Source organism: Balaenoptera physalus, assembly GCF_965194825.1.
Source record: "Balaenoptera physalus genome assembly, chromosome: 18".
Taxonomy (NCBI): domain Eukaryota; kingdom Metazoa; phylum Chordata; class Mammalia; order Artiodactyla; family Balaenopteridae; genus Balaenoptera; species Balaenoptera physalus.
The window spans coordinates 17,660,324-17,675,439 of record NC_138899.1 but is presented as its reverse complement, the minus strand read 5'-3'; the positions used below and the strand labels follow the sequence as shown (position 1 = coordinate 17,675,439).

Sequence of the window (15,116 nt, the reverse complement as noted above, 5' to 3'; positions counted from 1 at the left end):
AGGACTATGATTAAAACACATAACAGTTGAATGATATAAATCTTCTAGTCTTGTCAGAAACACATTAAGGCAATAAAAAAGAAATGGTAAGGAAAAATCTAGGTTAATGATGGAAAGGGCTAATTTTTGTATACAATGTAAAAATGACCTGGTCTTCCTGTCAGAGCAGATAACTAAGATGCTGGTACTGACAGTTCTGTTCTTTATGACTAAACCAGGTGAGGGAACATTTATCAGGTAGGTTGAGGGAAGAAAACCATTCACCTGCTAACACATGTAAAATTAACACTATCTACATCATTAACTAGGAAATGCACATAAAACTACCTTTATGATATGGTAGAGTGTGGTGAATAGAAGCCTGATTCACCAGATGATATTAAGTTGTGTTGAATTCATCTTCAATCAATCCCTCTATGCTTTGGAATGCTTTCACTTATTTTCCTCAGGAGCAGTAGACGTTCAGTTTGGGTCTATCCTTGATTTTAGAAATTCAGTTGCTGGGCTCCGTAATGTCAAGATGGTACGGGATAACTAGGCAAATAGTTAAACGTGTTCTCAACAGTAAGTTACTTGTACCTTTAATTGCTGTGACATCTATACCAGGCAGAGGCAGTTTCCTGAAGTGATCCAGGGCGCAAGTAACTGCACATTTGGGGCAAATTTCCATGGGAGTCTGTGTCACTTTGGTGGATATTTAAATACTCCCCATGCATATGAAGACCTAGTTAAAGAGATACAGGCTTTTGACATGTTAAGAGAATGACTTCACAATGATAAACCACACCATGAACAATATAAATTTATTGTGTACCTCACGAATGCAAAATAATAAAATTATTTAATATCTGATCATTCTTGTTTAGAATGCCCTTTAATTTCAATCATAGATGAACCTGGGTCAGCTAGAAACCTGGATGACAGTTTCTGTCCTATAATATTGGTGGGTGACAATATGTATAGGTGACTTTGTGTGTGTGTGTGTGTGCATGTGTTGGTGAATGTGCAGTGATCTAGAAAATTAAGAAATTAGCTTTGAAGTAGTGGCATCAAGAAAATAATTTTCCCACTTAAAAAAATTTTCAGTGGTATAATTGTTATACATCATGTCCCCCCCCAATAAAATGTTTGACTCTGAGGATTTCACATTGCACATCTAGTTATTCCACTGAACAGGTGGTGGGCTTTTAGTTTACTTATAACCTCCACTTTTCTTCTTCCCTTCTTCTCCTCCTGCTTCAGGGTCATTTTACATTACTTACCTCCCCAAATGTCCTTGTATCTTCCCTTACCCCTCTGATTGCTCTTCTGGACCCATCCAGCTGACTTGGCATGGATGCTTTCATAGACGTCTCCAATAGTAACTCTGGGGTTGTCTTGTAAGAAAGGTTGTTTTGCTTTTTCACCAGTTCTCTTCGGGTCCTTGGAGCGTTTTGACATAGACATTTCACAAAAGCCATCTGATAATTGATAATGTTTGGCATGCACACTTCCTCTTTAGGGCCAAAAATTTTTCCTGAGTCTTATTTGAGGTTATGTCCCCGTTTCCTTTTATTCCTGCACTTAACTCACCAGCTTTTAGTTTTAACTATCCTGTGAGGTCCAGTTTAGAGTTTGGACTAGGGCACATTAATTATAAACTTATCTGGTAACTTTTGTTATGGCAGCTCAGAAAATGGAACTGGTCACATTTTGAGTTGGAGGTAAGGATCAGGCATAGTGGAAGGGAGATATGCAGAATTTTCTTAGGGGAAAAAGAATAGATGACTTCTTTGCAGTTTAAGAGGCCAGAGAATGAATGTAGTAAGCCTTTCCTAAGTTCAGTATTCTATTTACAAAATCACAAGACTTTTATAAATTACCAGACTGCATTGCATAAACCAAATGTCACAGAACAGTGACCTTTCAAATTACCAGCACAACAGAAGCTGAGATCAGAAAGCTCAAAGTTGAAGCAAACACTGGCAAGAAATCCGACAGAAATGACTTCCGTGTCTGGTCAACTTAACATAACATGACATATTGTAAAATGTGTTTGGCTTTTTAGGTAGAATAGCCTATAAAGGTTTAACTGCTTTTGAAAATATAATCTTTAATATAATCTGGAGATTTGTGGTATTTAGGTTAGGTGGATAAAATATTTTCTAAGTTTGAAAGAGAGTGGAAAAGTTTACTATAAGAAAAACATTTAAAAGATGAAAAAGTTTAAGTGATGAAGGTGAAAATAGGGAGGAGTGGGTTGGGGTATAGATGGGAACAGAATTGGAGGTTTGAGGAAAGGGAAGTTAAATTGTAAGAAAAAAATGGGAGCAGTTATATAAAGAGTTTTTTTTATAAAAAAGGTCTAATCTAAATATGTTATTACAAAGATAAATTTAAAAAATACGTCAGAAGGTATTTTGAATCAGAGTTCCAATTTTTAAATGTTATAAGCTTCTGTTGTTTTCCTATTTCCCATACATTTCTTTATAGGTTTTACTTGAATTGTATGAAAGTACAGATACCAATTTGTTTATAATGAAATTAAATTCATATATATGTATATGTTAACATGTATTTATACATAGAGAATTTTTTGTTCTATACTTAAGATATATTATTTAGAGATATTTTATTAATGATGAAATGAAAGCACAATTTTTTCTACACCTTCATTTTTCTGGTTTGAAATTTTCTGTCAATATTTGAATTTTTACCACCCAACATATATACCCATCAATAACACAAAATTGTAAAACAATCTTTTACCATGTCTGTGTTTGAATAGATGACTAGAACATATGATGACTAATATGTTCTAAACACATATTTACTTCTTGTATATCTGTGTAAATGATTGTAAATGGATGGAGAAAATATTTTAGAGATGTATCGTTATATGTCGGATTTTGAAGCACATTCCATTGCTCTCATGTGTGAAGATTGTTGAATGTGGTGAATATGTTTCTCTTTCACAGCAAACATGTGTATGTAAGCCATCTATAGCAAGATTGTATTCTAAGTGTTTGAAAGGCTATTGCAACCATGGGATATTGCCAGACAGTTAGTAAAAGGCAAATTGAGTCTGTTGAGAGACTAATTCACCAGCTGAAAGAAATACATTTGCCTCAGAGTCATCAGATATTCTACCCACCAAATTCATCCTCCGAGATAGCATCCCTAATGAGCTTCCTAAACCAATTAAACATAAGCAGGAAGCATCAGTCATCAAAACTATTTTCAGCTAATCAGCTGACTGCACAAATTGCATGGCATTGAGGAAAAAAGGAACACTCTAAAAGTTGTTGAATTTTTTTCTACTCTGTCCTTACTCTGTAGGCTTCTCAATTTTATAGATGCAGTGTCTTGCACAGAACACTGTAAATGAGTGCAGTGCTTTATAGTATATAAAGTGCTTTCCTTTGGATTATTATTCAATAGAATAAAATGAGCTTTAATGGGCTTAAGTGATTTGCTTAAAGGCACACAATTAATGTGTGGCTGGGACTCAAAATCATGCCCTTTCTTATGTTGTAATAGTTCTATAAATATGTAGATATTGATCGACTTTCTACCCTCCATGACAGGGGAAGTATTCAAAGTGCCATCATCTTTACATATGGGCAAACTCAGAGCCAAGGCAGGATGAGGGTGGAGGGAGACATTTTTATTCTGATATGGGTTCCCTCCTTCAAAGACAGAATTAAGTTAGTGATATCATGTCATATTGTTTATAATGATAATAGTGATAAAGAAGAGAACATAAAACAAGCATAAGCAAAATTATAAACATATAAATTCACACAATTTCTGTGAGAAAAACAAATTGCTCTGCAGTGTAATTTGGGTGCTGGGGGGTGCTGCTTTAGATATAATTTTTTTTAAAATCAGTATATTTTATGGGACCTTGACTGGAGGGTAAATTTGAACTTTTCATTATGGACTCATTTCCAAAGTATGTCAATGGTTGTTCTGTGAGGGGAGGGGCTAATTTGCTTATGTTAATTTGGAAAATGTAAGGTGAATCTCAACTAAACAAGATTACTTACTGTAAGATTCCCCATGAGCCTTTAGTTCCTAGATCTCAAGAAGGGGACATAGTATGAATTTCCCAAACATTTCATCCCAGGACTTCTTTCTGTGACTCATCTATCCAGACTGATATTTCTCTGCTGGATACATGTTGAAACCAGTATAGAGTCACAAAAAGCACTAAGGCAGAGAAATGACATGGTGAAAATACTGATTTGAGGAAAATAATATGGTGGTAGTAGGCAGGAGAGACCAATGTCCCCCACAGTGAGGGAGTTGGGGAGATAAGTTGTAATGATACCTGAATAATGGAGGTGAATTGTTCTATTTTAAGATGCAAAGTAGTAGAGTACATTTTATATCTAACTACTGCTTACTGGTGAGCTAAAGAGTAACAAGGGCTGCAAATAAAGACTTGAGTGTGCTCTGTATACAGGTGAGAGCACAACCTGTTAGGATGGGTTCCCAGAAAGAGACTAAAAAGAAAGAGCAGGGGATTTGCATTATTCACTGAAACATTTTTACTGTTTTGGAGGTGAGGGGAAAGATGATCAAGCTAAGAAGAAATCAGAATAGTTTAGTCCCAAAGAAGTGGGATTTTGAATAAGGGTCTTACTGCAAAAAGCTCATTGTTTTTGTTGATTAGAAATTTATTGGGAATTTTCACAAATTCAGTTTTAGTATAATTGTGAGAATGAAAATGAACATTTGTGGATGTATGATGATTGAGAAGTAAGAAAGGGAGCATTTAAAGCAGAATCTTCAAGCAGAGGAGATGATGACTCTACCAGAGAGAGATGGGATCACTGGGGACCTGGAAGCATGGATCAGGCGGGATCATGGATATATTTGGACAAGCTGATCATTTGTGAAATTCCTTTTGCCATGTAATGCAATGGATGTGACAGTGACATATTCACAGTCCCAGGGATTTGAGTAAGAAGTCTTGGGGCCCATTTTATAATCCTGCTGCACCACAGATAGTTTAAATTAAAATATGGTTTTATATAGTTTTATTTCTTAAAGATATGAGTTTGTGTGCCTTAGATGTTTCTTGGAGTGTCACTGAAGTGATGGAGAAGATAAAAATAGTAAATATATTAATTTTTTAAAAAAATATTTTTTTCTCTAGTGTCATCTATTATTTTTACAAGTCACTATAAATTAATGAATCATTCTCTGACAATTAATGCATTTAATTGCTTTCAACCAAAACCAGTTACCTAAAACAGTAAGTTTTGTTTTACCTGTGCTATCTTTCTTTTTGCATTTCTGAGTTCTAATTCACTGGGCTGGATCTTCGTGACTTACACATTGTTCGTGCTGTTTGTGAGATTCTTTCTTGTTCTGATCAAGGTCCCAGTAAAATATTGGAAGAATACTTAGGAAGGTAAAGGGGAAATAAAGTTGAAATGGGAAAATGTTGGGAAAAAGTGTCAGTGACAAAAGGAATAACACATCATCAGAGAGTTTGGCTTTTATTGTACTTGTCAGATACGACTTTGAAAAATTTTAATGTAAATCATGTAATTGAATTCTTTATCAAATAATTTTTCAGTTATTGTGTTCTGAGTGTTTAAGCCATATTGCAATAGAATATATAATAACAAAGATAATAATTAGCAAAGTATATTAATTTTTAATGTGGCAACACCATGCAGTATAGTTTAGGTATTCTTCTCATAATAAGAACAATGATCCAGGTATATTATTGTCTTTATTTTAGTTATGAAAGAGCTAAGTTATTCAGAGACTTGCCCAATGTCCAACGTCATATGGTTAATATATGTCAGAATCAGGATTTAATTCTTGGTATGTTGGACCTCTGAGTCTCAGCCCTTTATGATTATGTTAAATAACAAATGGTATTATTTTATTAAAAATTTATAAAACATTTTAATATAATTTTTATAATATAATGACATTTATTTTTCCTTCCCTTTGTCAGATTTTTGAAGTTTTATATGCTTTGTTACATATCTGTATTTCCCCATTGCCATACCCCACTACAGGAAGTAGCATACATATCAGTGCATTAAACACAAGAAGAAGCTTGGTTTAAGTTAATCCCAAATTCACTTGACCATGGAAGAAGCCTTCTTTTAAAATTTAACACCTATTAACACTTGGGAAATGCTGATCAATAGAAATAAATCCTGACCAGAATTTTTTAATTATTGTCAAATTGTTTTAACATTTCATTTTTGTCAAGGAAAATAAATTTTAAGAAAATACATTTCAGAATTCATGACCTAATTTTATTTTTAATTTTGAAAGTTTATCAATTGTCAAAGTCCAGGTGCTTAATCGTAGTGTTCTTTATATGCTAAACATATTTGTCTTACGTGTACCGAGGATGGATTGCTCTTTATTTTTTCAATATACAATGCCATCGTTGAGTTGTGTGTTTGATTCTTGTCTGCTAATTCATACTGTTATCTGGAAAATCTCTGAGAAATAACGACCCTAATACTTTCATAAAACACCCTGAAATTTTGAATGCCCATTAACTGTTCAGCTGCAATATATTTCATTCACAATATGGTAGGGCCCTCTAGTGCTCACGCTTGGTCACATGTCCTCCAAAACTGCCTTAGAGGGGTAAATGTCACATATTGGATCATTTTACTCAGTCTTGGCTTTAAGTGATATAATCTATTATTCATAACATCACCTTTTGGAAAAGGAGTTTAGGCATGTCCAATATTATTCAAAAATATTGTTTTCCCCATGATATAGGGGGAAATGTCTAGTCCATCTATTTTACTCATTAAAGTAAATGAAATACTTGAGAACCAAGAACAAGAAGTTGGTTAAATTTCTTAAGTAATTCGTATAAATGGAAGTAGAACCTAAGTCTTTTGTTCTAAGGTTCAGTTCTGTGCCATGTACATTGATCTAAGTATTTAATCCATGAAGTTTAAATAAAACTATAAATGTACATGTCCAAAATTCTATATTCCTTTCACTGAATCTTTTCTGGAAGAATAGCATTCTTCTTTTGGGGAAATTTTGGACTGTTGGTTTACAAAACAGTACAATATTATCAGCCAGTACACTGCAGAGGGGGTCGTGTTGTACTGGAGTTTGATTTACCCTGCTTAAACAGCGGATCCTCTAACCAAAGTATCCATGAGCAAGAAGATCTGGTTTTATTTGTTTTCCAAAGCTGTATCACAGAGCTAATAGGCAGACTGGAGCTCTTTACAGCTGTAAGATCTTGCCCATTATTTATTATTATTTCAGTATTTTTTAATCTTTCTTGCATACTTGGCGTGGTAAGGTGTCTACATCAAAACAGTGGATCCGAGTAAGAAAATAGTTATAATTTCTACATATTGTTGAATAGCATCCTTAAATGATTTGAATTTTCTATTAATAGATGTGTTTGGTATCCATATTTAGCTGTTACAGGGTAGGTCACCCAAACCCAGCAAGTGGGAACTTGGCATGGGCAGTGGTGGCGACATGGCTGAGCCGGTCAGCGGAGACTGTGATGATGAAGATGGTTGCAGGGGATCAGGAAGTGGAGAAGTCAAGAGGACACTAAAAATCACAGACTGTAAGTGTATGATTCTAACACCACTCCTGAAGGATTGATTTGGAGATATAATTAAGGAAAATTATTATTATGAATATAAAGAAATAATGGTAGTGAATTCAGAAAAATGCAAGAGGAATTGGAAGTGAAAGTAAACCCATTTCTTTTAGATATTCAGGACATGCGTTCTTGGGGTTTTTGTTTCTTTTTAACTAACGACTTTAAATGGAAATGATATTTTTCTGTGAAAAACTAGTGAATGACCATCAGTTCTGAGAATTCATAGTTTTAAAGTGGGATAGTCTGTAGGGCGTGAAATAGCTAGTATGGTGGGCAGTAAATGTATCTTGGTGAAACCAGGATGTGTGAGCCCTACTAAATACTAACATTCTGCAATTTTATTATCTTATCATGCCATTAGATAAATTTTATTAGGTTTTCATGTTCAAATTACAAAGAAACTGGCTAAATATATGGTTAGTTATGGTGAGAAACTACTTGGGTTTAACTCCTATGAATTGGTTCTTCCAAAAAAGATCTCACCAATTATTCACATTGTTTTGATCATGTGGGTTTAAAAACCATTTCTGGTATTGCTGGACTGGTCATTATTACAAATGATAAAACTACCAAATAACAACAACCAAAAAAATCACCAGATGAAGTTCCTTTCCTTGTCTTCACATACAAAATGAGGAAGGTAAGCTCTTCATTGTTATGTGCATGTATATGTTCACACAGGCAAGACAACCAAAGTTATCAACTGAGAAAGAAGTGTGAAAGTTAAGGTACCCAGAGCAACTAACTTTCAACTATTCACTTAATTCAGGTCATACCAAAGGGGATTACTTTATAAAGTGGTCTTCTGGACCTGTGCAGCCCTATCTGGAGGCTGGCCTGATAGTCTCCCTCTAAATCACAAAGGGATGCTTTGGACCTGTTAGAAATGTCTTTTCATGACTTTGGTGGGAGAAGAATTCATTTACTTTTCAGTTCTCTTGTAGTAAATTTAGAACACTACCAATGCTTCAAGCATCAATACCCCGTTCTTTCTAGTATCTTGTTTTGTAAGGCAAATATATTGGTTAAAGGAATGGAAGCTGAAAGAGGTATAAAATCAAGACAATATAAAGGTACATGTTTTCCTGTTAGAAACAGTAATAAATTTAACATAGAAAGTAAATAGATGGGGTTTAGTACACTAGAGTAGCAATTGAACAAAGGACCACAAAATTCTTTGATGCATTAACACAATTTTCTAGTGAAGATTACACATCTTCTACTCATGTAGGAGCAGTAGGGATATGTGTTCTTGTTATTGGTACTAATATCATTTATCAGATTGACTTCTCTTGTTTTTCTACCTTTTGTTGTTTAGGCCAAAAAAAAAAAAAAAGGAAGACAAAGCAAATGAAAAAGGGTTTTCATTAGGAAAAGAATATTTTTACTAAGAGTTAAAATGCCCTCCATCGTATTTTGGAATTATGATACATATCTATTAGGATAATATTAAATAATCTTTCATTTTCACTTGATCTTAAGTATTTATATGTACCATAATTTCCTTGCCATTTGAATATTAGTAGGGTTTTAAGGCATTAAAAATTATTATGCAAAATAGCTTAGGTTAAAATTTTTTCTATAAATTGCATGCGTGTTTGTGTGTGTGTGTGTGTGTGTGTGTGTGTGTGTAGAATTAGCATTTTAATAGGGATTTTTCACTCCTGAAGTTATTTATAAGCTCAAGAACTTGCTATGTATTAATAGATAACTCGTTTTGGCTTATTTCACAAGAGGAGTAGACACAGTGGAGGATATTCAACTACTAATAGTTTTCTTACAAAACCATGCTTGTCAAGGTGGCAAGAATGAATTTTTTACTTTAAAACCGTGTTTTCAATTACTACTGAAATAGACAGGTATGGTACAAGCAACTATCCATCAGAATTGGGGAAATGTAAGAAATAGATGGTTTTCAGCAACTCCAGGCAAACATTAAAAAAAAATCCACATCTGCTGTAAGTGGGTTGCCTATCATGTTTCTAAGGGTTTATAGCTGTTGCCTTTCAATTTTTAATAAGTGGTTAGGAACCCACTGTGGATAGCCTGCTGAAATAAAGAGGCACACGGCAAGTAGCAAGGCGCAGGTCACATTTCTATTTTTATAAAGCACTGTAATAGTTTACCTGTGTTTGGCTGGTTAGATATATTGCTAAAGCATTTTATGATATAGTTTTAGGTGGTCTTAATGACTTAAAAATATTGTGCTCTAGAAAGTTTATCAAGGTGTCATTTGTGTTAAGAATTTGAAATGCACCATTGTTTCTTCCTTACACTTACGTTTATTCTTTATAAAATAAAATATAAGTAGAACATAGTTCATTTGTCACTTCAAAATGTCTGATTAAAAATAGTTATACATGTATGTTTTTATTTATACCTATATATAGTTACAAGGAGTAATAGTAATACTGTGTCTTGTAAATTTAATGATTTTGCTCCATTTATGCAAATGTTCAAAGTTGATAAATATCTTACTAACCAACACTTGAACTGATTTTCTGTTTCTGTTTTGGTTAATGTTTATTTCAGACAAGAGGGATTTATATATTTCAGTGTGCAATGTTTTACCACCAAAATATTTATGTACCTCTTAGGTATCATTTTGTTTTCATCAATGATGTTATCAAATGATTTACAAATATTTAGCTTTTAAAACTATCTCTATTTATATCATACATGTTGGCTATGATTAAATGTGAACTGATGTATTTATAATAAAAAAAATCTATACTATGTAGTGTTCACTCTTAGGAAACTGAAAATACTTTCTTATTTTAGTAGAGTGGTTTAAAAATCCTAATATTACAGAAATTTTTTTCTATATTTTTATTGCATCGAATTTGGCTCATAATTGTAGGTATGGTTATTTCACTAGTACCTAGGAATAGCAGGGTTGGAATGGCTTTGAACTTTCATTTCCCCTCATCTTGGACACTTGCCATCCTTTCAAAGTAGCTAAGGGATGGTAGGTTTTAAACGCCAGTGGAAGAAACAAGTTCTGTTCTTGTAGCCATGCAGAGCAAAACTACTCTCACTACCATCAATACTTTTTCAACTATTTGACTATTCTAAGATCCCCAAATTCTGTTATTTTCAACTGTTATAAAACAAACCAAAGTGCCACTAAAGACAGGCCATAGCAATACTATCCACGTGTAGTTTTGAAAATCTGCAGTAGCACTGCTTGCAATTCTTATGTGATGTTATAATTTAAATTGCAGTAACTCCGATTTTAACAAAAACAAAGAATGTATAATCCGTGATCACATTTATTTTGATAAGATGGTTCACAGTAATAATCTCAGACAAAATGAATTTGATCACAAGTTGGTTCAGACACCACACGTTCAAAAATAGTAGGGTGATTTTAAGTCTTCAGATCGTGTGAGATAATCTCTGTCCATTGTCATATTCATCATTGATTGTACAATACTATGTAACATTTTAGCAGTTTTAAAAATAATTTTATTTTAACAGAGAAGCCTGTAAATGACAACACAGGTTGTTGAGAATGTGTTCAAATGACTTTTTCCGATAGCGCTATCAACATACCTCTGCAGAGCAGTCATGAAATGGGTCCCAATGCAGCACTCTGAACCCTATGCCCTCCTGAATTGCCATCTGGAATGCATGCTAGGAGGCCCCTGAAAGTCTTTCCTGAAAGACACTGAAAGTCTTTCCTGGGAAGGGCTGTTTACCATTCATTTCTTCTTATCTCCCGGGCTGCTCTTCCTCCTTTACAGCTTCTCATCATCATCTCAAATTCTAAGTATTTGAGAAAGCCAGGATTCAGTCTCAAACTTTTATCATCTCTATTCGCAACTACTTTCTGTCCCACAAGCCACTTACTGCACTATAATAGCAATAAGAATATGGTAGATAGCCTTTTCCAGCTATAAAGAATTCTCCTATGTGTTACGTCAGGGAGTAAGCTGATGAGAACAGAGAGTATTCAATGTAAATGAGATTTATTTGGAAATAAAAGGATAATACATTGGAATATTAAGTCACTAGATCTAGAAAGAACTTTTGGTTGATCTTTGATAGACTAAAATAAATAGAACTATTGTTTACATTGTGCTTTGGATTTGTCACTTAGTAACTAACCTTAGATCAGCCTCTAACAAATGTATCTACAGCGTGATACTAACAGTGACCTTGGAAGAGAACAGTGTATTCCATGTGCATAGTAAAATGAAAATGATACTTTGTTATCCACTGAAAAATAAAGGGTGCTGATTTATTTAATAATGCAGGATTATAGAGCAAGTGGATATTCTTGGCGTCCTCAAACTTATTTTCACCATAAATCACCTTTATTTCAAAATCTCAGCTAGACATGGAGGTTAAGGGAGAACTCAAAAAAAAAAAAAAAAATACTACAAGTTGCATTTTCTTTAGATAATGAAATCTTTATTTATTTTCCAGAACTACTAAAACTATGTAATTATTCATTTTGTACAAATCATTTTGTAATAGTTTATATTCTCTAGTTGGTGATTTTTTCTTCCCAACATAAATTATGTAAAACATAAAAGGCAAGCATGTAATATTTGTTTACATTAATAACAGTTCCAAATATGTATATTAAAGTATGTGTACTATTTCTAAAATTCAAGTTCCATCCAATTTGATTAAAATAAAATGTATTCAGTTTATTTTGCTAAGTGTTGATAAATAGACCATTAATAAATTATCCCAAATATAAGAAACTGTACTGAAAATAACTAAACAGCTATCATTACTTTATTCAGTTAAGCTAAAAATAAATCATCTTTATAAAGGTACTTAGACTCTTCCCTTTGTGACACAGTGAAAGTAATCTTGAATAATGACTGTACACTTTGATTTATGTTTTGCAAGTGTCTAATACTGAAGGGTCATGATAAAACCATAGAGAAATGCACAAGGAAACACTTCCTGATCCTGTTCAATGTTCGAAATTGTGAACACTTTGAAATTGTCATCTAGCACAGTTTTTATACTACTTATGAAAATTATACTAAAGACAAATGAAATATATATCTAAGATAAATATATTTTAATTAGTATATGATCATTATGAATATTATTATGATTATACATTTCTATTTTGGTTTCTAAATAATTGAGACTCATGCTGCCTGCTTGCTGTTTTGTTAACAAGATTGTATAATAGAATCTGGATACCTGATGAATCATCTAAAATCATCTCTCATCCTCTTTACTAGCTATATATCACAGTCATGGATTTAAATAATAGAACTGAAATAAAAGAATTTGTCCTTGAATGCCTAAGGAATGATTTTCATTGCTTTGGCTTAGACACAGAACTGATGTTAAATCACTGAGGTGAGGAGGGGAGACATTAATTAAAGCTTAAGGAGCCTCCTAGCATGCATTCCGGATCAACCAGCTAGTCTGTAAATCTTATAACTAAATCTATACCACACCAGAGGACATAGAATAAAGAAATTATGGTCTCTGTTGACTAGCACAATGCTAAGTATGACTGTGTGATCAATATAGAGAGTAAAAAATTAAAATTTAAGAAAATATCCTCAGGTACATTTGATCATGACTTGCCCAAAGTCATGTAGCTGTCAATATAACCAGAAACAAACCATATTTTTATATAACCATATCCAGGTCTATTTTTTATATCATTTTGTTGCAAATAAACAGAATGATTATTGAAGTTGCAATATTACCCTTCAGTGAGGATGAATGGATAAAATGCAGAAACTGGTTAGGTATATTTTTAGCTCTTTAATGACTTCATTACCTCTAATTGTGTAGAAAGAGTATTTTCATATAGGTTTTTGACGAATTAAGTGCTCATCTAACTGTAAATAATTAAATAAGAGAGCATGTGATCTGGGCTCAGAGGTTCTCACAGCCTCTTGTCATACAAATCATGCGGGATTCTTGGTAAGAATACGAGCATGATACAGGAGGTCTTATGTGGGGCATTCCTTATGTGCTCCCAGATGACGATTGCTACTGGTTTAAGGACCATACTATGAGGAGCAAAAATTTACGCCCTTCTTTATTACATCCCTTATTTATTAGCATCTCTAAAATGAGTTTCTATTAAAGGAGCATAACATTTTTTTTTACATCTGTATTGGAGTATAATTGCTTTACAATGTTGTGTTAGTTTCTGCTGTATAAAAAACTGAATCAGCTACACATATACATATATCCCCATATCCCCTCGCTCTTGATCCTCCCTCCCACCCTCCCTATCCCACCCATCTAGGTGGTCACAAAGCACCTAGATGATCTCCCTGTGCTATGTGGCTGCTTCCCACTAGCTATCTATTTTACATTTGGTAGTATATATATATGTCAATGCTACTCTCTCACTTCGTCTCAGCTTCCCCTTCCCCCCACCTGTGTCCTCAAGTCCATTCTCTACATCTGCGTCTTCATTTTTGTCCTGCTCCTAGGTTCATCAGTACCATTTGTTTTTTTTTTTTTAGATTCCATATATATGTGTTAGTATACAGTATTTGTTTTTCTCTTTCTGACTTACTTCACTCTGTATGACAGACTCTAGGTCCATCCACCTCACTACAAATAATGAAATTTCGTTTCTTTTTATGGCTGAGTAATATTCCATTGTATATATGTGCCACATCTTCTTTATCCATTCATCTGTCGATAGGCATTTAGGTTGCTTCCATGACCTGGCTATTGTAAATAGTGCTGCAATGAACATTGGGGTGCATGTGTCTTTTTGAATTATGGTGTTCTCTGGGTATATGCCCAGTAGTGGGATTGCTGGGTCATATGGTAATTCTATTTTAGTTTTTTAAGGAACCTCCATACTGTTCTCCATAGTGGCTGTATCAATTTACATTCCCACCAACAGTGCAAGAGTGTTCCCTCTTCTCCACACCCTCTCCAGAATTTATTGTTTGTAGATTTTTTGATGATGGCCATTCTGACTGGTGTGAGGTGATACCTTGTGGTTGTGGTTTTGATTTGCATTTCTCTAATGATTAGTGATGTTGAGCATCCTTTCCTGTGTTTGTTGGCAATATGTATATCTTCTTTGGAGAAATGTTTATTTAGGTCTTCTGCCCATTTTTGGATTGGGTTGGGTTTTTTTTGTTATTGAGCTGCATGTATATTTTTAAGATTAATCCTTTGTCTGGTGCTTTGTTTGCAAATATTTTCTCCCATTCTGAGGGTTGTCTTTTTGTTTTATTTATGGTTTCCTTTGCTGTGCAAAAGCTTTTAAGTTTAATTAGGTCCCATTTGTTTATTTTTGTTTTTATTTCCATTACTCTAGGAGGTGGGTCAAAAAGGATCTTGCTGTGATTTATGTCATAGGGTGTTCTGCCTATGTTTTCCTCTAAGAGTTTTATAGCGTCTGGCCTTACATTTAGGTCTTTAATCCATTTTGAGTTTATTTTTGTGTATGGTGTTAGGGAGTGTTCTAATTTCATTCTTTACATGTATTTCATTCCTTTACAAATCTGTCAGTTTTCCAAGCACCACTTATTGAAGAGGC

At 33.8% G+C, this 15,116-nt stretch overlaps 1 protein-coding gene across 2 annotated transcripts in view; it reads left to right on the top strand.

Moving 5' to 3' along the window:
* The window catches only part of GPC5 (glypican 5), a gene marked incomplete at its 5' end in the record, with an annotated part of 1,365,225 nt that overhangs the window by 642,599 nt on the left and 707,510 nt on the right, over positions 1-15,116 (top strand). The window contains one exon of one of the 2 annotated variants that reach the window (XM_082434643.1): positions 7,417-7,573. The exons of the other annotated variant lie outside the window; for it this stretch is intronic. Within the exon in view, the coding sequence (XP_082290769.1) occupies positions 7,417-7,573 (157 nt within the window). The remainder of the gene's footprint in view (positions 1-7,416; positions 7,574-15,116) is intronic. 2 annotated transcript variants of the gene reach the window in all.